General features: G+C 38.5%; 1 protein-coding gene across 1 annotated transcript in view; it reads right to left on the minus strand.

The window, feature by feature from the left end:
• Positions 1-24,413, minus strand: part of LOC115225473 (sperm-tail PG-rich repeat-containing protein 2-like) — a 604,424-nt gene extending 580,011 nt beyond the window's left edge. The window contains exons 1-2 of the mRNA XM_029796428.2: positions 24,402-24,413; positions 23,432-23,659 (exon numbers count right to left, since the gene is read on the minus strand). Coding sequence (XP_029652288.1) covers positions 23,432-23,659; positions 24,402-24,413 — 240 coding nt within the window. The remainder of the gene's footprint in view (positions 1-23,431; positions 23,660-24,401) is intronic.
• Between the last annotated feature and the right edge of the window lie 537 nt (positions 24,414-24,950).

Raw genomic sequence — 24,950 nt, forward strand, 5'->3', positions numbered from 1 at the left:
ATGTGTAACAACATCTGATAGCCTGGTCGGTCACGGTGATCACGGTGATATATATATATATATATATATATAGCAGCGCCACCTCTAGCCGAACAGTTATTCTGTGCTGATGAAGAGAAATAACCCAGAAACCGTGATACACAGATATTATTTTGTGCTGAGTGGGGATGCTAAACCTCCTTGTTTGAAAATATAAGGACACAGACCATGTGTCATATAGCCAACTGGAGTCAATGTTTCCTGGGGCTAAATAGCAGTAGCATTTGTCCTAACCAATACTGCCACATTATGTTGGCAAATAATCTTTGCTCTAGAGTACTGTTACTGAATGTTTCTCATTGAGAGATTTACAAATTGTAATTTTCTATTATGTGTGTACCGTAAATCCTTGAGTATAGTCCGGCCTTGAGTATAATACGCAGGAGATTTTTAGGGGGCTGTACTCCTGAAAAACCTAAACCTTGGGTATAATACGCACCCCTTCTCTAACTTGAGTCGTGCGTAATTAAGCCAGCAGCACCTAGCCAAACAAACACTTCCGCGCATGCGTAATACAATAATGGTGATGTTCTTAACTGTTATATGGGAATGTAAATATGTTTGCAAATTGTTTTTGTTACATGTTTTTCTGTGTTCTGAATACTTTTATTTTAATAAATATTGCTTATTGCAAGGTATGGATGATTCTTTTATGACTTCATTGCTTTCAGGCTTAGCTGAAGGTGTTTTCGCACCAGACATCACAAAATGCATCTGAATAAACATTGCTGGACAGCAAATAGAGACTCAGACATTGCTTAGAAAATATTTTTCGTTCTTAACCTCGTATATAGTACGCACTAGGGATTTCAAATGTGGATTATACTCGAGGATTTACGGTGTGTGTGTGTGTATATATATATATATATTATATATATATTTATATATACAGAGAGAGAGAGAGAGAGAGAGAGAGAGAGAAAGAGGAGGTGCAATGGCCCAGTGGTTATGGTCGTAGAATCGCGGTTTCAATTCCCAGACCGGGTGTCGTGAGTGTTTATTGAGCAAAAACACCTAAAGTTCCACGAGGCTCCGGCAGGAGGTGGTGGCGATCCCTGCTGTATTCTTTCGCCACAACTTTCTCTCAGTCTTTCTTCTGTTGGCCCACTTGCTTAGCCAGCGGGGTGGCGTCATTTGAAGGCTAAAACAATGCGAAGCGCATTGTGACCAGCGATGTGTAGCAACATCTGATAGCCTGGTCAGTCACATGATATATATATATATATATATATATAGGCAAAACTATAAGCTAAATTTAGATTCAGTAGGGTATTTAAATATCACTTGCTATAATCAGAGCGATTACTCACAAACCACCAGTAGCTCACTATTAAGACACACATGCTCAATGCAATGAACATAGCAAGAAAAACAGGCTACCTTGCATAGAATACAGAAGTATATATATATATATATATATATATATAGTATATATATATATATATATATATATGGTGTGTATATATAATATATATATATATATTATATATATGTGTATATATGTATATATATATCTTAATATTATATATTATATATATAATATAATATATATAACATATATATATATATATATACATACACACACACTTGCACACACACATTTACAGTTATGATGCACTCTTGCAGCTCCCATACTCCTTTCACTCTTCTGCAATTCAAAGTAGTTTTATACTATTCAAACCATTGAAATTTATGTGACAAATTACACATGGTGTCACATGTGCTGTTGACAGAGAGTGTTGCACAGCACAATGTGTTGTAAGTGATCGCTATAGCAATTTCCTACCTAAATATTACATACATACAAATATATAAATACATACATATATATATATACATACACACACACGTATATATATGCGTTTGTGTAAGTGTGTCTGGCTATGTGTGTGTTGTGGGTAATGATACTTTCAAATCTCAATGCTAGAGTAAATGGAAGGAGACATAAAATTATGGTAAAATGATGGATCAATGTCCTGAGGATATGGTTCTTGATGTGTTTAAATTATGGGTGTAGGTGTTGTATATAACTGTACATTACGCTCACACCACAAACACACACACACACACAGAGGTATATACCCATATACACATACATACGCCCACACACTGATATATATATATATATACATATATATTGAACTATACCTACATATATAGTGAATATATACACACACACATATATATACATACATATATATATATATATATATATATATGTATATATGTATGTATATGTATATATGTATATATTAATGGAAATTGGCACACCACACACACAATGCAGGTACAGATACACACAGATGCGCACACCATGCAGACAGAAATACACACACACAAGAATTTGTAGGCTTATATATTTAAAAATTAATATACACAGGTGTATGACATTTATCTTAATATATATATGTGTGGGTGTATATATATTATATATATATATATATATATTATAATATATATACTATATATTATATGTGTATATAATATATACTAATGTATATATATGTATATATATATATATATGTAAGTATATATATATGTTTTATATATATATATATCTATATATATATATATATATATATATATGTATGTATGTATATATATATATATACATACATACATGCATAGACACGTTCAAATTATTTATTCATTACCGGGGTATGTATGCATATACTATATATATATATTCACGCGCACAGACATTAATATGTGAGTGCACATGTGCATATGTTTAGCTGATGCAGTTTCCGATATACACATATATACACACATGTATATATATACATATATATACACATATATATAAATAGAGAAATGTACACATAGAAAGCCACAGATGTAAACTCCTTCTTATACACAATGTACACACATATGTCTGTGTGTGTATATATATATATATACACACACACACATACTTGCAATTTTGAGTGTATATGTATGTGTTTCTAAGTGTATGTATATATATATATATATATATATATATATATATGCTTGTGTATACATAAGTGTATATTTATGAATATAACTGTATGCACACACACCTTTATATACTTATATATAAAGGTATGTGTGTGTACAGTGATGTACATAAATACACACATAAGAGTACACAAGCATACATATACATACATTCATACATATAATCTCATGTATACACACATGCACAGACATACTTCAGAATTAAATACTTCCATACACTGTGTAATACTCAGATACAATCAATACAATACAGAAATACACCTTTGCATACGCATACCTAGGCAAGTCTATACTCACACAAGCATACACACACACACACACACACACTCACTCTCTCTCTCTCTCTCTAAAAATCACTCTCATACACACACTCAAGCAGAGATAAACACACTCAAAAAGACAGGGGTATACATATACACACACAGATCTCTCTCTCTCACACAATTACACATACACACACTGACACACTGCCACACACACTGCCACACACACTGACACACACACACACATCCATTAACACATACACTCACATAATTGAAGAGATACATTACCTGATATTCACAAAGACACAACATACTTCCACATACACACACACACATATAAATGCACACATGCAAAAACACACAGAGCCATACACATACAAACTCACGTTCACATTTATACATATACATACACATGTACAGGTACATACATTTAATGGCTTATATACCCATATGAACATACACACACACACACATACTCTCTACACATATTTACACACATATATACACGCACTAAGATATATACTAGCATATACACAAACAGTTAAATAAACACATATGCACACATACATACATTATATACAGTCACACATACACACATAATATACAGATACATATATACACATATTCTCTCTCTCCCTCTCACACACACACACACTATACACAAAATCAAATACATATACAGTCACAGACATTGACACACATATATATATATATACATACATATAAACACACATATATACATATGCACATATACACATTTACATAACACCAATGCACAACACACACACACATATCTACATATGCCAATACACAAACAAATGTATATATACATAAACACATACGCATATTTATACACACATACATGTATACACACATTTACATAACACCTATGCACAAACACACATCCACCACACACACATATCACATATGCCAATACACAAACACAAGTGTATATATATATAGATTATATATATATATAATATATACATAAACATATACACACATTTATACACACATACATGTATACACACATTTACATAACATCTATGCACAAAAAATACACATGCATACCCACATACATATATCCACAGATGCCCATACACACACGCACTCACACACCACACACACACACCTAATCACACTATTGTTAGATAAAATTTCTAAAATTTCAGCCAACAGGAATTTATGACCAACTTTTAGCATTCCATTAACACCAGAATCTGCTAAAATGCAGGACCAAAACTCTGACGTGGCATCAGAGAAGTGAGAAATGTCAGAAGGAGGCTGACATTCTTGTGGAACTCTTGTCAAAGACAGTGTTAGAATGGCAGCAGCGGAGAATCTGCTGCAATTTATCTATTCAAAGAACAATACCTACTAAAACACATACACACGTGTAGGAAGGATAAAGACCTCCTTCAGTCATGCATGACCATGGGGTTGCTCCTAGAAAGTTCCCCTCCGAGGCACGAGTCCAGGCAAGGTTGTTTATGGAAGACCAGCAGTCACCCATGCATACCAGCCTCTCCTTTCTACACCATTATATGTACATAGGGTAAAATGGAAAAGACCCCTTTGGGCATGAACGACCATGGGATTGCACTTAGAATGATCCCTTCTGAGGCGCAAGTCCAGGCAATGTTGTTTATGGAAGACCACCAGTTGCCCATGCATACCTGCCTTCCCTCTCCATGCCACCGATGTTATCCAAGGGAAAGGCAAAGGCAGATATGGCTTGGCACCAGTGATGTCACAACTCATTTCATGTCACAACTCATTTCTACAGCTGAGTGAACTGGAGCAACATGGTCGACCAGAAACAAAGGTGGATAATGACAAACTGAAAGTCACCATTGAGTCAGATCCATCTCAAAGTGCCTGTGAATTATCGTTGTTGTTTGGTGCTAGCAAGCAAACAATATTGACTCACCTGGTTCAAATTGGTAAAGTGAAAAAGTTGGATAGGTGGGTTCCACATGAATTCAATGAAAATCAGAAACAGAAACGTTTGGAAGCCTGTATTATGCTACTTTCTTGTCACAAAAATGAATCAAATGGATCCAATACAACAACCATAAACGTTCAGCACAATGGTTGGTTAGAGGTGAGCACCAAAACACAGTCCGAAAAGCAAAATTCTTCAAAAGAAGCTGATGGTGTGTGTTTGTTGGTCTGGCGCAGGTGTGATCCATTATGATTTCATTAAACTTGCCTCACAGCCGAAGTATACTACAGCCAACTAGATCAAATAATGCAGAAACTTACAAAAAAACAAACAGCCTAGATTAGTCAACAGATCCACTCCTATTTTATTGCAAGACAACACCAGACCACACATCGCAAAAATGACATTGGCAGAACTACAGGAGTTGGAGTCGGAAGTTCTCCATCGTCCACCATACTCATCTGATCTTGCCCCCACTGACTACCACTTCTTCTGGAATTTGGATAACTTTTTGATACAGCAAAAAATTTAATTCCAATGATGCTGTAAAATTGGCCTTCAGGCTTTTACAGTTCCGGGCTGGGATGGTTTCTTCGGCTGGATGCCCTTCCTGATGCCAACTACTCCAAGAGAATAAGTGGTGCCTTTAGGCACCAGTTGTGTGACACCAGTATCCACCAAGACTACAATTTCACTAGACTTGGTGGATCTTCTCAAGCAAAACATATTGCCAAAGGTCTCGGTCATTTGTCATTGCTTCCACAAGGCCTAACACTCGAAAGGCGTCTTTTATATGCCACCAGCACAGGTGCCATTTATGCAGCACTGGTATCGGCCACATTGCCTCTGTGAGGCCCAACACTCAATGGGTGCTTTTTAGGTGTCACTGGCACAGATGCTAAATGCCTCTGTGAGGCCCAATGCTCCAAAGGTGCTTTTTACATGCCACCAACACAGGTGCTAGTTATGCAACACTGGCATAGTGAACATTGCCTCTGTGAGGCCCAACACTCAATGGGTGCTTTTTAGGTGTCACTGGCACAGATGCTAAATGTCTCTGTGAGGCCCAATGCTCCAAAGATGCATTTTACATGCCACCAGCACAGGTGCCATTTATGCAACACTGGCATTGTGCACATTGCCTCTGTGGGGCCCAGTGCTTAACAGGTTCTTTTTATGTGTCACCAGCATGGGTGCCAGGTACATGACACCCACAGCAGCCACATTGCCTCCATGAGGCCCAACACTTGTAAGGTACTTCTCACCTGTAACCAGTACAGGTGCCAATAGCCACAACTACAATTGTCAATGAAATCCACCGACAAGGCTTACGTCCACCTGAGGCTACAGGAGAATACACTTGCTCAAGGTGCTGCAAAGTGGAATTGAAACCAAGGCCACACAGTTTGGTCAATGTTAAAGTTTATCTCATTAACACTTTGCAATCAATGCTTCTTCATCAGGCATTCTCTATTTTTTTATTCTTATGATAGAAGTCTGTCATATATATAATATACATGTGTGAGTGTATATGTGCATGTTATGGTCTCTGGACATAAATGTCAACATTACATAAGCAGTGTCCTTCATTAAGATTCTTATGTGGAAACATGAAATGAGCAGGGGTGAATATTACTTTGCTTTGAAAGAGGTGAGGGTTGGTGACAGGAAGGGCATCCATTCATACAAAATCTCCTTTAACAAATTCCATCTGACTCATGCAAGCATGGAAAAGAGGATGTTGAAGCAATATTGATGATCAAACCCTGCCCCTCACACACACACACACACACACACACATACACACATACACACACATACACACACACACATACACACACACACACGTGTGTGTCCACACATGTTAAAAAATTACAGATCAAATCACATGGGAAACAGAATAAAAATAAAATTTAATTGCTAATTTAACACTCAAAAAGAGATTACAAAGGAGAAATGTCATTGATATTTTGAGCTGAGGCTCTTCATCACAAAGTTGGACAGAGAGAACAAAGGCAGTAGAAGGAAGGAAAGAAAAAGCAAATGAAAACTTCCTTTTTCGTGCTTAGCACAAGACACATATTGATTGCATGTATGCGCAAACAATATTTAGCGCTAAATTGAGAGTTGCATGTCTTTTAAAGAATAATTCTTGTCGAAAAGTAATTAACCTTTTTGGTACCAACCAACTAGAGACTGCCCCAGGTTCTATGATACCAACTTCCTGTTTTAAAGTGATCTAAATTAAAATCTTCTATCAAAATTTCGTATTAATTTTATGTTCCAAACACCAGCTGCATAATGACAAAGTTATTTTACTAAATTCTTCCCTGTTCTTCGCCAGAGACAACTCTCCCCCCCACCCCAGTTTTGTGATAGAATCTTCCTGATCTAAATTAAAACCTTCTATCAAAATTGTCAATTTATGTTTCAAACACCGGCTTAATAATGAGAAAGTTATTTGATAGAATTCTTCATTATTTTCGAAATTAATTGAAACAAAGCCATCATATTTCTTCAGAAATATATCAAGACAGTTAACCCTTTTGATAGCAAGGCAAACGAGACTCTTCCTAGTTCTATGGTAGAAACTTTCTGCTTTCATCTGATTCGAATATTAAAATTTATTTTACAAAATTAGCGGTTCGGCAAAAGAGACCGATAGAATAAGTACTGGGCTTACAAAAGAATAAGTCCAGGGGTCGAGTTGTTCGATTAAAGGCGGTGCTCCAGCATGGCCGCAGTCAAATGACTGAAACAAGTAAAAGAGTAAAGAGTATATGGCGGTGTTGGATTTTTCATAGACATGGCATAAAAAAATAACCAGGAGTGGCTGTGTGGTAAGTAGCTTGCTAACCAGCCACATGGTTCTGGGTTCAGTCCCACTGCATGGCATCTTGGGCAAGTGTCTTCTGCTATAGCCCCAGGCCGACCAAAGCCTTGTGAGTGGATTTGGTAGACGGAAACTGAAAGAAGCCTGTCGTATATATGTATATATATATATATGTATGTGTGTGTGCGTTTGTGTGTCTGTGTTTGTCCCCCTAGCATTGCTTGACAGCCGATGCTGGTGTGTTTACGTCCCCGTCACTTAGCAGTTCGGCAAAAGAGACCAATAGAATAAGTACTGGGCTTACAAAGAATAAGTCCCGGGGTCGATTTGCTCGACTAAAGGCAGTGCTCCAGCATGGCCGCAGTCAAATGACTGAAACAACTAAGAGTAAAGTGTAAAGAGTAATGTCTCAAAGGAGTGAGTGTCGTGAAGTTTAGTTACATCCACAAACACTTAAGTTTTTCCCAAAATCCAGGGTTTTTATAACTGTTCAACTTGACTTTAATCACATAAAAATATTCTTTAACTAATTTTTAGAATTCCTATCTCAGCAGTTATTTCAACCAATGGGAAAATGACAATCATATTTCCTCGGAAACACGACATTATATCATATTGCCAGCTACCACAAGTTGGCGCTACTATTTGAAAATGGCTACATGCTACAGCTGTATGGTAAGAGGCTTACCTCCCAAACACATGGTATCAGGTTCAGACCCACTGTGTAGCACCTTGGGCACAAAGGAAGTGAAAGAGAAAGAGAGAAAATGAAAGAGACAACATACACATAAATCCAAAGAAAAGTTCATACATAGATACATATACACAGCAAATATTGGATGTCAATTTCACTTTTCATTACCACACGAGGATAAAATTAACTCACAAATGACTGAGTACTCCACAGACATGCATAACATTAAGATAGTTCTCAGGGAGATTCAGCCTCACACAGAATATAACAAGGCTGGTCCCATTGAATTACAGCTACAACGCTGTATATATGTATATATGAATGTATTTGTTCGTGTATAGTTTAGGTTTACTTAAAACATGTTTGCAATAATAAGTGTCGTGTGGTGGAAATAAACGCAATTACCAAACTTTCATCCATAAATCCATTTATTATTTCGTTCTTTTGCATTTCAATTTATACATTAAGCTTCTTTGAATATGTACGATGTATTTTAAGGTTAAATAGTAATTCCGTTTACGTTTGTGTAACTGAGATATTTTGGTTGGATTATATAGTCATTGGTGTTACATTACTTTCTATATTCTGTAACTGTCACAATATACTTTTCTAGGCCTGGATTTTTTGTGGGGTTGGGGCCAGTAGATTAGATCGACCCCAGTACACAACTGATACTTAATTTATCGATCCCGAAAAGACAAAAGGCGAAGTCGATCTTGGCAGAATTTGAACTCAGAACGTAAAGACAGACGGTCATAATATATAAACACTTCTCATGGCACCAGTACACTGTTTCCAGATGCTTACAGTTTTTATGCAGCACAGGATTTTGTCAGTGAACAGGTTGTGGTGTCAAAGCAATGAAAATATTTTGGCAAATTAAATTTAAATGTTGAAGTGAATCTAATGGTTTTTGTGTGTTTCTTAAATGGCTTATAAACACCTTCCACGCTGCAATTGTTTTCGTTCCAGCACACAATCTCAGATCAGGTAACTTGCTACGCAAGTACATCTCCGTAATACATTTTTTATGTTTTCCGTGAATTTTTTACAGGTCTAGCTAATCAGAGCATTAGCTCACTGGCTAATCACAACATCAGTGCCTGTTCTGGCACTGTTTTTCTATACGTCAGGGAGACGAATCACTGCTGTCTCCTGCAGTCAAGCATCCATCATGGACAAGACCAACAAAGGTTGCAATCACATGATCTGGTGGTCTCACCACTGGAAGTAGCAGAGATTTATCTCCCCTGCTAGCAATATAAACTAGAGTGAATTTTGCACCAAAATACCAATATGAGAGTTTCTCTTATGGCTTCTACCACAGTATAGATTGTTCTAACAGAACATCCATATCTAAATGGTAGTAAATATTACCTTTTGTTAATTAATGGTTCCAAAACAGCAGCTTGATAGTGACAAAATTATTTTTTCTAAATTCTTCATTATTCTTTAATGATACAAACCTGCCTCAGACCTCACCCTACAACCCACTTTTATGATACGAATTTCCTGTTTTAAAATGAGCTAAATTAAAACTTTTCATGGAAATCTCTTTAATTCATGTTCTACCGTATTAATAATGACAAAGTTATTTTATTAAAGTTTTCATTGTTTTCAGAATTGATTGAAACAAAGGCATTATATTTCAGCAGAAATATGGTAAGTAGCGAAGGGCTTAACCATTTTCAAATCAACTCATGGGACCATCTTTGGTTCTATAACACGGACATCCTTTTTGTAAAGTTATGTCAATTTTAACCTTCTAAAAAATTTCCAAGGTGCAGGAGTGGCTGTGTGGTAAGTAGCTTGCTTACAGACCACATGGTTTCAGGTTCAGTCCCACTGCGTGGCACCTTGGGCAAGTGTCTTCTACTATAGCCTCGGGCTGACCAAAGCCTTGTGAGTGGATTTGGTAGACGGAAACTGAAAGAAACCCGTCGTATATATGTATATGTATGTATATATATATGTGTGTTTGTGTGTCTGTGTGTGTCACCAACATCGCTTGACAACTGATGCTGGTGTGTTTACGTCCCCATAACTTAGTGGTTCGGCAAAAGAGACCGATAGAATGAGTACTAGGCTTGCAAAGAATAAGTCCTGGGGTCGATTAGCTTGACTAAAGACGATGCTCCAGCATGGACACAGTCAAATGATTGAAACAAGTGAAAGAGTAAAAGAGTATGCTAATTTAAGTTCCAAATACCAGTTTGATAATGTCAAATGTCTTTTACTAAACTCTTTGTTATTTTCAAAATATATTCAAAATAAAGGCAAAGTATTTCAAAAGAAACAGGGTAAGAAAAGGGTTAAAATGATCTGAACTAAAACCTTCCAACAAAATTTCTTCTTAATTTATGTTCCAAACACCCACTCAATAATGGTAAAGGTATTTTAATAAATTCTTCCTTGTTTCCAAACTTAATCTCAGCAAAGACAGTATATTTCAACAGAAATATGGTAGCAAAAGGTTTAAAGTGATCTAAATTTTAAAATCTTCCATCACAATTTCATGTCCCTCTATGTTTCAAACACCAGTTTAATAATGGCAAAATTATTTTACTGAATTCTTCTTTATTTCCAAACTCAATCAAAACAAAGACTACTGATCTAAATTAAAAACTTCTACCAAAATTTCATGTCAAGTCCTGTTTCAATTCCTGTTCTCCTTAATTTTGCCAGTTGAGTGCAACTGGAGCTGTGTGGAATACAGTGTCTTGCTGACAGAAACAACACACAACCAGGTACTGAACCCACATCCTTACAATCATGAAACAGGCACAGGAGTGGCTGTGTGGTAAGTAGCTTGCTTACCAACCACAGTTCCGGGTTCAGTCCCACTGCATCGCACCTTGGGCAAGTGTCTTCTACTATAGCCTCAGGCTGACCAAAGCTTTGTAAGTGGATTTGGCAGACGGAAACTGAAAGAAGCCCGTCGTATATATGTATATATATATATATGTATATTAAGTAATTCACTGCAGTAGTTTACGCCGGTTTTATTTATTTCCAGCAGTATTTATTTCCGGGAATTTGGTGCGCTAGAACGAGGGCATTTGAATGTAACTGTGAATATAATCGGCCGAACTGCTCATGTTTTTGACCTCGTGTTAATATATAACGTGCAGTTCGACAAATTATATTTTATGACATACCTCACTGATGATCTGAGGATTAATTATGTAAGTAAAATTGCATAATTTATTAACGGTGAAACAATTGTATAGATTTAATCTATATTTTTGTTATTTTTCATTTGTCCTGCTCGATTACATTCTTAGTGTGCTAAATTATTTCTTGAGAATAATTCTTAGTGGTTGAGACCCTTTCGGATCTATATCTAGCGTAAGAGCGTCCACATAGTGGATTCTCTCTCATATTTGTGTGTATGTATATATATATATATATATATATATATGCAAGTGTGTGTGTTTGTGTGTCTGTGTTTGTCCCACCAACATTGCTTGGCAACCGATGCTGGTGTGTTTACGTCCCTGTAACTTAGCGGTTCAGCAAAAGAGCGATAGAATAAGTACTAGGCTTACAAAGAATAAGTCCTAGGGTCGATTTGCTCAACTCAAGGCAGTGCTCCAGCATGGCCACAGTCAAATGACTGAAACAAGTAAAAGAGTAAACATATAGCCAAACCACAAAGCCACGTACCTTCACTTACTGACTTCCAAGCCTACTGTATCCCATTTGTTGGTGTATGTCTTACTAAATATAGACCCCTATAGGTTTCAATTAGATTCTATCTAAAATAATCAGCAACACAGATTTGTGTTGTAAAACAGCTATAACTTTTTTTTAGTTTGTTTCTAAATAAATGCGATTTCTGGAACACAGCTTATCAGAAAGTGCATACAGAATCCAAAGATGGAATTTTCCATCTCAAAGTAATTCCAATTACAGGTAAAATGCAGGTAATGTCAGAAACGTAAAAGATTGTTTAAATTTTATTTAAATATCACCTGATAAATTTAGTTATTTGCCAATATTCATCTTCAGTGTATGTGTATATATTTATACAACAGACATGTCGAATGTACAAGAATTGGATTTTCAATTGAACTTTAGGTGCATATGATAAAGCAGGTGTGCCAAACAAGTGGAATAGCACGAGATACAAGAATTTATCAAAATCTTTGAACAAAACTACAAAAGGAAATAAATTTACACATGCATCAATATGCTCACAATAATCTTAAACGGATTCACTAATATAATTAAGCAAAATTTGTCACTCACTTTACAGGTAAATTGAAATCACAGGTAAATAGAATACAATAAAATACAAAAAAATAAAAGAAAATGAAATGACAATGTGGTAAACCTGAAAATAAACTAATCTATAGAATTAAATTGTGTGTTTGTGTGTGTACATAGGCATAGCTGTGTGGTTAGGGAGCTTGCACTGCAATCATATGGTTGTGGGTTCAGTCCCAATATACAACACCTTTACCAAATGTCTTCTGCTACAGCCTGGAGCTGACCAATGCTTTATGAGTGAAGTTGGTTGACAGAAACTCGCAGAAATGTTAGCACACCGGGCAAAATGCGTAGCAGTATTTCATCTGCCATTACGTACTGTGTTCAAATTCTGCCACGGTCGACTTTGCCTTTCATCCTTTCGGGGTCGATAAATAAAGTACCAGTTATGCACTGGGGTCGATGTAATCGACTTAATCCTTTTGTCTATCCTTGTTTGTCCCCTCTGTGTTTAGCCCCTTGTGGGCAATAAAGAAATAAGAAACTGTGTGGGTGCTTACTGTATATATACATGTATATGTATGCATATATGTACATATACGTGTGTATATTTGCATATACATATATATCTCGAAATATAGGTGTGTGTGTGAATGTGTGTGTGTGCATGTGTGTGTATATATATATATGTATATATATTGTCATCACCAATCTATGTCAGTTTCCCATGCTGGCATGGGTTGGATGGTTTGACTGGAACCGGTAAGCTGCACCAGGTTCCAGTCTGATTTAGCATGGTGTCTATGTATATATGTGTATATATGTATTTGTGCATATGAGTATATATGTGTGTGTATATACATATGTATGTATGTATATAGGTATATATATATATGTGTGTGTGTGTGTATAAAACATATGAGAGAAAAAGAAAATAGAATTGATGAGACTTCTTACTATGCAGTATGATCGCTTCAACTCATCAGGTGTCGATGCCTCACAGGTGTGTCTCATTAGTTGGCTTGTCAAAAGGTACCTCATTTTTAAATTTCTGTTTTGCACATTTCAATTAGAATACATTTTGGTTCCTCTATATGAGGAACTAATCAATGATGTAGAATTCATTTTATATAAGCAACAAGGTCACTTATATGCATGTATATATACAGTATATATATATATATATATATATATTATATATATATATATACATATATCGTGAGGTTATAAGTTCGATTCCTGGACCGGGCTGTGTGTTGTGTTCTTGAGCAAGACACTTTATTTCATGTTGCTTCAGTTCGCTCAGCTGTAGATATGAGTTACGACGTCACAGGTGCCAAACTGTATTGGCCCCTTTGCCTTTCCTTTGGATAACATCAGTGGCATGGAGAGGGGAGGCCGGTATGCATGGACGACTGCTGGTCTTCCATAAACAACCTTGCCCGGACTTGTGCCTGGGAGGGTAACTTTCTAGGTGCAATCCCACGGTCTGTGTCGTGACTGAAGGGGATCTCAATTCAATATATATATAGGTTATGAGAGGTAATGGTGTCAGTGAGACCAAAAGGTGTCATGTAATGCTGAATAAGTGCTATGGATAGACCATAGTTAAGTTCCAGATTCGGTAATATTGCGAATAAGGGGTTCAACTTAGATCATATATCAGCTTACTCTTTACTATTTTTACTTGTTTCAGTCATTTGACTGTGGTCATGCTGGAGCACCGCCTTTAGTCAAGCAAATCGACCCCGGGACTTATTCTTTGTAAGCCCAGTACTTATTCTATCGGTCTCTTTTGCCGAACCGCTAAGTGACGGGGACGTAAACACACCAGCATCGGTTGCCAAGCAATGCTAGGGGGACAAACACAGACACACAAACACACACATACACATACATATACATACATATATACGACAGGCTTCTTTCAGTTTCCGTCTACCAAATCCACTCACAAGGCTTTGGTCGGCCTGGGGCTATAGCAGAAGACACTTGCCCAAGATGCCATGCAGTGGGACTGAACCCGGAACCATGTGGTTGGTTAGCAAGCTACTTACCACACAGCCACTCCTGCGTCTGTTTGTAGCCATGAAATATTTTTCGTCAAATTTTGACATTTTTCAAACATTTAAAATCTATATTAATACGCAGGACCAATTTGAAGACAAAATTAGCAGAGTGTGGTAACGAACCTGTGTCATCGTCATTTTTGTGCATGTGCGTAAAATGGTGAAATTTTACGCTTTGGGGCAGATTTTGTCAAATTGATGTCATGACAGCTAATATGCAAAATGCCTAAATTTTGCTTGAGAAATAAAATGCTCTCACCTAATCAAAACCTGAAACACTGGGGAATTAAAATGAATTGAAATAATAAGTTTTAGCAAATCAAAACAGTTCGTATTGATATGAAGAATTAGCAAATGCTAAATCAATTACTGTTAATAAGCTGTCTGTTTATACCCATGACACATTTTTCATCAAATTTTGGCATTTTTTCGTAAAATCGAGGTCATGATGGTTTGTGCGAAAAATACTGAAATTTTACAATTTTTGAAAAACTGATGCTGATTAAAAAGTGAATTTTAAAAAATTCCAAGTGCATAAGTGACCGCATGGGCATAAACCCCACACACGTGTCAAGTTTCATCAAGGTCTGTAAAAAATTCACAAACACATAAACTTGCCATTTATTATTATAAATATATATATGTCTATGTGTTGTGTGTGTGTGTGTGTGTGTATATATATGTGTGTGTGTGTGTATATATATATATACGTTTATATATTTGTTATGCAAGATTTTTTATGTGAAGTCGTGTGTTGAAACAGATATTGTTATATTTCGGAATGGTCATTTTGCCAGTTTAGCCAATAAAAACACACGCACTATATATTTGGTGTTACTTTGTGATGAAAGAACTCTGGCCGAAATAAGATTAAGATTAATGTAAAAAATAAATAACACTGAAGCAAAATAACACCAAATATATAGTGCGTGTGTTTTTATTGGCTAAACTGGCAAAATGACCATTCCGAAATATAACAATATATATATATATATATATATCCACATATATATATATGTAAAAAAGCACTATCCAAATGTGTCCGATGCTAGCACCGCCTTGACTGGCTTCTGTGCCGGTGGCATGTGACCTGCTGTGCTTGAGGAGACCTATTGAGTCAAGTACATCAACATCAAAATAACTATCAAATGGAAATTGTAGTTGTGATTCCTGTGCCAGTGACACATAAAAAGCACCATCCGAACGTGGCCAATGCCAGCGCTGCCTTGACTGGCTTCTGTGCTAGTGACACGTAAAAAGCACCAACCGATCGTGGCCAATGCCAGCCCCGCCTGGCACCTGTGTCGGTGGCACGTAAAAAGCACTCACTACAATCATGGAGTGGTTGGCGTTAGGAAGGGCATCCAGCTGTAGAAACACTGCCAGATCAGACTGGAGTCTGGTGCAGCCTCCTGGCTTCCCAGACCCCAGTTGAACCATTCAGCCTGTGCTAGCATGGAAAACGGACATTAAACGATGATGATGACATATATATATATATACACACACATATATATAATATAGGCATGCATAACAGAAACTCGCTGCAAGGCAAGTGCACAGTAGGAGAGATCTTCAGAGGAAGAACTCTCATCTGACAAGTGCTTCGGCCCATATACATGACACTCTACAGGAGCTGGGCCAACCCAGATCATGACTCCCAGATGTCCTCTTACTGCTTTCCAAAATCCTGTTACCAGCAGGATTTGAACCTGGGTCATCCTTTACTTGAACTTGTGTTCCCATGTCTGTGTTTCAGCCCACCAGGTCACTCTGACTGATGAAGGAACCAGTCCTCTTCTTCCTCCTATTCCTGTAAATAACCAATGGAATCCATCAGTAAGTCCATAGGTCATTCCCCTTTGCCAATATCCACATTGAGCTCTTTTCAGCAACATCAGACAAAAGAGTAATTGTGTCAGTTCTTCTATGGCCTTTGGTACCCAACTGCCCAGGTAGTTGACACGTTGATGCATTCATAGATCTTCATGATACAACTACAGCAGAACTGAGAAAAACATCGCAGATATGCATGCAGCTGTGAGGGGAAATCTTCGAATCACCATCCATGGGTTATCAGAGGATGTGCAGATTAGTTAGTTCAGTTCAGTCCATTATCAAAGAAGATTTGGGTAGGAGACGCGTGTCTACCAAGTTTGTACCAAAACTGCTTTCAGCTGACCAAAAGGACATTCGGATTTCAGTTGCACAAGACCTCTTTTGATTGTGTCGAGAACAATGAAAACTTTTTAAAACCTTTGCATAGGCCTCTGAGCAGGTATCACCAAGCTTTTGGTAACATTTGATGCAGGTTCTCTGCTCAACTTTCTCTGTCATAGTCAATGTGATGTTCACACGCTACACATGTTCCTTCCAAGCACTGCTATAAACAGCGGAAGTGAGCTAGAACATTAAAATTTAGTGCGCATGCACAGCAGAGCTCAAGATCAATCTATGCCAAGCAGCTTCACTCTGCGTGCTTTTGCTTCATTACTATGGCAACAATACGAATACTTATTGCTCAGACCATGTGTGTGTGTGTGTGTGTGTGTGTATATATATATATATATGTATGTATTTATGTATGTATATATATGTATATAAGAATTTTTTGCGTAATAAGATAAAAAAACCAAGGCTGTATAGATATTAGAGCATTTATAGATAGGTCTTACAGCTGTTTCTAGGATATTAATTAATAATATCCCTTCATCAGAGATGGTGTGAGAGGAAAATTAAGTGATAGTTAGTTTAGATGTGATACAAAAGAGAGAGTAAGATGGAGGAAAGAAAATAGATGTAAGATATGTATGGGTATTGAAGTTGTAAATCCATTATATAAGCATAATGGTATCATCATCATCATCATCATCATCATTTAACGTCCGCTTTCCATGCTAGCATGGGTTGGACGGTTCAACTGGAGTCTGGGGAGCCCGAAGGCTGCACCAGGCCAGTCAGATCTGGCAGTGTTTCTACAGGTGGATGCCCTTCCTAACGCCAACCACTCCGAGAGTGTAGTGGGTGATTTTATGTGCCACCGACACAGGTGCCAGACGAGGCTGGCGAACGGCCACGCTCGATGGTGTTTTTTATGTGCCACCGACACAGGTGCCAGACGAGGCTGGCGGACGGCCACACTCGGATGGTGTTTTTATGTGCCACCGACACAAGTGCCAGATGAGGCTGGCGAACGGCCACGATCGGATGGTGTTTGTTACGTGCCCACAGCACGGAGGCCAGTCGATGTGGTACTGGCTACGGCCACGTTCGGATGGTTTCCTTGTGTGCCACCAGCACTGGTACCACAAAGATACAAATTCCATTGATGTTCATCTATTTTGATTTGGTTTGATTTTCACTTGCCTCAACAGGTCTTCACAAGTGTCACACACTTGCCTCAACAGGTCTTCACAAGTGTCACATACTTGCCTCAACAGGTCTTCACAAGTGTCATAAGAAGGAAGGTATGCACAGGTGGACTGACTACGTCCCAGGTAGGGGCCACGGGTTATGGCCTGACTAGTCTTGCCGGGTCTTTGGATGGTGTTTTTATGTTCCACCAACACAGGTGCCAGATGAGGCTGGCGAACGGCCACGATCGGATGGTGTTTGTTACGTGCCCACAGCACGGAGGTCAGTCGATGAGGTACTGGCTACCACCACGTTCGGATGGTTTTCTTGTGTGCCACCGGCATTGGTACCACAAAGATACAAATTCCATTGATGTTCATCTATTTTGATTTGTTTTGATTTGATTTGATTATGATTATTATTATTATTATTATCACTTGCCTCAACAGGTCTTCACAAGTGTCATTTGATTTGATTAGCACTTGCCTCAACAGGTCTTCACAAGTGTCATAAGAAGGAAGGTATGCACAGGTGGACTGACTACGTCCCAGGAGGGGCCACGGGCTATGGCCTGACTAGTCTTGCCGGGTCTTCGGACAGGTGCCAGATGAGGCTGGCGAACGGCCACGATCGGATGTCGTTTGTTATGTGCCCACAGCACGGAGGCCAGTCGATGCGGTACTGGCTACAGCCACGTTCGGATGGTTTTCTTGTGTGCCACCGGCACTGGTACCACAGAGATACAGATTCCATTGATGTTCATCTATTTTGATTTGTTTTGATTTTTTGATTTGTTGATTTTCACTTGCCTCAACAGGTCTTCACAAGTGTCACAAGAAGGAAGGTATGCACAGGTGGACTGACTACGTCCCAGGAGGGGCCACGGGCTATGGCCTGACTAGTCTTGCCGGGTCTTCGGACAGGTGCCAGATGAGGCTGGCGAACGGCCACGATCGATGTCGTTTGTTATGTGCCCACAGCACGGAGGCCAGTCGATGCGGTACTGGCTACAGCCACGTTCGGATGTTTTCTTGTGTGCCACCGGCACTGGTACCACAGAGATACAGATTCCATTGATGTTCATCTATTTTGATTTGTTTTGATTTTTTGATTTGTTGATTTTCACTTGCCTCAACAGTCTTCACAAGTGTCATAAGAAGGAGGTATGCACAGGTGGACTGACTACGTCCCAGGTAGGGGCCACCACGATCGGATGGTGTTTGTTATGTGCCCACATCACAGAGGCCAGTCGATGCGGTACTGGCTACGGCCACGTTCGGATGGTTTTCTTGTGTTCCACCGGTACTGGTACCACAAAGATACAAATTCCATTGATGTTCATCTATTTTGATTTGGTTTGATTTTCACTTATATGCAATATTCCAATATCCTTTGAGTAAATGCTCTAATATCTACACAGCCTTGGTTTTTTATTACACAAAAAATTCTTATATACACATGCTGACATAGAACCATGGTTGAACCATTTATTCGCAATATTACCAAATCTGAAACTTAACTATGGTCTGTCTATAGCACTTATTCAGCATTACCTGACACCTTTGGGTCTCAATGACACCATTATCTCTTATATATATATATGTATATATATATATATTGTAGCTAGTTAGAGTAAATCACTGCTGTTTTCTCTTGAAGCACATCTGCTTATTCCATTATTATAATCCAATATGTAGTCTCAGTTGCTTCTGTATTTTGGTTCAAAATACATACTAAAATTGAGGATAATGGAAATATTTTTTGCAGAGTCATTGTATAACAAAATTGGAAATATGAAATAATATCAATAAATGAGACCCCAAAATATCAAATCTTTTTTGTTTCATATATATATGTGTGTGTGTGTTTGTATGTATGCATAAATATATATATATATATATAATATATATATATATATATATATATATATGTATATATATATATGTATGTATATATGCATATACATATAGATAGATATATATATTTACAGATATGTGTGTGTGTGTACTAGCCGAACTTTGCCAACCTCAACAAACACTGCTGCTGAATTTTACCCAAACAATCATCTGAGAACAACAGCTCATCAACGAAAGGTCATGGTTTACTACTACAACCAAGCCTAATTCAAACTAGTAACAGATGAACATCCCTCTCTAAACAATGTCATATCTATATGCCCTGAAGAGGTAATACTAATAATGCATAAATCATAAGAATATGCAACAATATGCAGTTAGTACAATCGAAATACATATCAGACAATTATTATGAATAAGCTAACTGGGAAGAAACAGTGTTCATATTATCAATATTGTATATATATATATAGGTGCAGGAGTGGCTGTGTGGTAAGAAGCTTGCTTACCAACCGCATGGTTCTGGGTTTAGTCCCACTGTGTGACACCTTGGGCAAGTGTCTTCTACTATAGCCTTGGGCTGATGAAAACCTTGAGTGGATTTCAAAGACGGAAACTGAAAGAAGCCCATCGTATATATGTATATATATATGTATGTGTGTGTGTTTGTGTGTCTGTGTTTGTCCCCCCAAAATCGCTTGACAACTGATGCTGGTGTGTTTACACCCCCGTAACTTAGCGGTTCAGCAAAAGAGACCGATAGAATATGTACTAGGCTTACAAAGAATAAGTCCTGAGGTCGATTTGCTTGACTAAAAGGCAGTGCTCCAGCAAGGCCACAGTCAAATGACTGAAAGAAATAAAAGAGAGTAAAGAGTAAGTGTGTCTCTATAGAATTTGGAGCCAGCACCGAAAGTTAAGACATTGCAAAACAAAATATGATGTTCCTACCACCAAGTAATATCATCGTCATCATCATTTAACGTCCGTTTTCCATGCTAGCATGGGATGGACAGTTCTACCGGGGTCTGGAAAATCAGGAGGCTGCACCAGGTTCCAGTCTGATCTGGCAGTGTTTCTACAGTTGGATGCCTTTCCTAACGCCAACCACTCCATGAGTGTAGTGGGTGCTTTTTACGTTCCACCAACACAGGAGCCAGGTGAGGCTGGCAACTGCCACAATTGGTTGGTGCTTTTTATGTGCCATCAGCACAGAAACCAGTCAAGGCGGTGCTGGCATCGGCCACGTTCAGATATATACATACCAATTGCCAGGGAAGTGTTTAATACATAAAATTTAATGGTTGTTTAAGCAATGTGTTCGTGAATGGTTAATGGGTTGGATGTGGTACTGATGAAGGAATAAGAATTCCTGAAACATGCATATACACTCATTCCCTATTTTTCTATCCACATTGTTTACATAGATATATTCTTATATGAAACATCTTGACTTTCAATACTGTCTCTCTTGAGAAATACACTTTAAAAAATGACATAAATATATCATCATCACAATCATTGTTTAACATCCATTTTTCCATGCTGCCATGGGTCAGACAGTTTGATTGAGGACTGGCAAGCCAGGAGGCTGCATCAGGCTCCAATCTGATCTGGCAAGGGCTCTACAGCTGGATGCCTTTCTTAATGCCAACCAATCTGAGATTGTAGTGGATGCCTTTCATGTACCACCAGCACAGGAGCCAGTCAGGCGGCACCGGCATCGACCACATTTGGATGGTGCTTTTTATGTGACACCGGCATGGGGAGCCAGTCAGGTGGCACTGGCACTGACCCATGCTTGAATTGCTTATTATGTGCCACCAGCACAGCTGCCAGTCAGGCAGCACTGGCCATGACTACGATTTCACTTGACTGAACAGGTCTTATATACACACACACATATATATATATACTTTATTTAAAGCAGCAGAAAATTCAAAAACCTGCTATTCTGAGTTTTCCGATGAACGGCAACGGGAAACTCAGAGTAACAGGTTTTGTTGAATTTTCTGCTGCTTTAAATAAAGCATATTACTCTACCACTGGTATTTGAGTACTCTCTTTTCCACCTTGTTTCACATTTATGTGTACTCCGGTATATATAATATATATATATATATATATATACGGAGGATCTACTCGCATAGCAAGTAATTGATCTGAGATCGTGTGCTGAAACGAAAACAATTGCAGCGTGGAAGGTGTTTATAAGCCATTTAAGAAACACACAAAAGCCGTTCGATTCACTTCAACATTAAGTTTAATTTGTCAAAATATTTTCGTCGCTAAAATCCGCGACCTGTTCACTGACAAAGTCCGTGCTGCATCTAAATGCAGCACGGACTTTGTCAGTGAACAGGTCGCGGATTTTAGCGACGAAAATATTTTGACAAATTAAACTTAAATGTTGAAGTGAATCGAACGGCTTTTGTGTGTTTCTTAAATGGCTTATAAACACCTTCCACGCTGCAATTGTATATATATATATATATATATATATAAAACTTACTTGGAAAAGGATGCGTGGTGTTCAATCATATAATAATATGAATAATATGTAAATATATGCATACATATATGTACCTACCTACATATATATGTATATCACGTAATCACGTGATCAACCAGACCATCAGATGTCACTACACATCGCTGGTCACAATGCGCTTCGCATTGTTTTAGCCTTCGAATGATGCCACCCCGCTGGCTAAGCGAGTACGCCAACAGAAGAATGAGTGAGAGAAAGTCGTGGCGAAAGACTACAGCAGGGATCGCCACAACCCCCTGCCAGAGCCTCGTGGAGCTTTAGGTGTTTTCGCTCATTAAACACTCCCAACGCCCGGTCTGGGAATATATGTGTATATACATGCATATATGGGTACAGGACATCAAAAAAACGTTGAACACAACGAGAAACAAAAACATAGAAACGAACATTTTTCGAAGCTCTTCCATACAGTTTCTATATACCAAATCCTGTCACAAGGCACTGGTAGGCTGGGGCTATCACAGATAACACTTAACCAAAGTGTCATGCAGTGGGACTGAACCTGAAACCAGGTGATTGCAAAGTGAGCTACTTAAACACACCCTTATGCCTTCACCTGTCATGATTGTGATGATGATGATGATAATGGTGATGAAACAAAAATTCAAAGTAAAAAGAAATTCCTTCCTTGCTCACCAGTTTCGTCTCCTTCTTCACAATGGCATCCAGGTACCGTGGGATCTGAGCTTCATACCTGACGACGGCAGTCTGCTTGGTGTTGATGTTCTCAGCCTTTTTTGAAGGTGCACATGTGATGTTGTATTCCCCAGGACCGGGGACTTTGCTAATGCTGTAGAACCCTCTGCTGCTGGTGTAGTTACCAAAATGACATCCTTTATATGAGTTGTCAAAGAAACGGTATGGCTGTAAAAGACAGAGACAGAAATATATACAAGCATTATTAAATCTCAGAACGAGATGTAAACAGTAATCGCTCGACAATGTAAAGTATAATAGCCATCTCAATATGGCTAACCACAAAGGGGGTGTGTTACCGTGGCTTTTTAGCCCCAGGAGATCATCGTCTCCAGCTGGCTTTAAGCATATAAGTGCACAGATAGTGTGCCTAAAGCCAGCTGGAGATGATGATCTCCTGGGGCTAAAAAGCTACAGTAACACCCCGCCTTTGTGAAATATATATATATTTACGTTAATCGCAGGTAGGCAAGCAAAAGTGTGATCGCATATTTGCGCCAACCGTTGTCAAGGGGTTAAGGGAAAAGAGGCAGAAGAAGGAGAAGGATGACACAGATGTCAAGGTTGAAGAAATGTATTTCTTTACTGCCCACAAGGGGCTAAACATAGAGGGGACAAAACAAGGACAGACAAAGGAATTAAGTCGATTACATCAACCCCAGTGGGAAACTGCTACTCTATTTATCGACCCCGAAAGGATGAAAGGCAAAGTCGACCTCGGCGGAATTTGAACTCAGAAGGTAACTACAGACGAAATATGGCTACGCATTTCGCCCGGCGTGCTAACGTTTCTGCCAGCTCGCCACCCTCGCCAGCTTGGAAGAAAGAAGCATTAAATAGCAGGAAATGAAATTGTTTCAGAAAACAAAGAACAGAGAATTGTGGCTGGACACGATCACCCGTATCCTACGAATGAGAACATTGAGGAAAGCATGGACAGGCAGACTGTTTAATGAAGAAGTGAAGACCTGGGCTGCAGAAATTGCTTTGTCGGATAAAGGGCAAACAAATGAGATTTCTTGGTCATGTGAGGAGGAAAGAGGGCCTGGAAAATTTAGCAACGACTGGAAAGATTGAAGGGGGAAATGGCCGAGACCGAAGGATGATATAGAAGGCAAGAACTGTTTTTCTGTAATTGAATTAATTGGTTATGGAAACAGCTGTAGGAAGGAACTTCTCTGTACGAATTTGAACGTCCTTTATTTTATTAAATCTCCCCAAATTTTTTAATAATTTCAGGTCTCCAAATTTGCCATCAAGATGTAGGACAAGATACTGTGATAGCCTGGGCTTCAGAGGCCCACAGCTCTTCAATATCCTCCCGAAGAACCTGAGAGACCTGCATGGGCTGGATGCAGATGTCTTTAAAATAAAACTGGATCTCTTCCTGTCAGGTGTCCCAGATGAACCAACTTCACGGCAGGAGGTGCAGATGAGGGCAGCTGAGGGCAGCTGCATC

Source organism: Octopus sinensis, linkage group LG27, assembly GCF_006345805.1.
Source record: "Octopus sinensis linkage group LG27, ASM634580v1, whole genome shotgun sequence".
Lineage (NCBI taxonomy): Eukaryota > Metazoa > Mollusca > Cephalopoda > Octopoda > Octopodidae > Octopus > Octopus sinensis.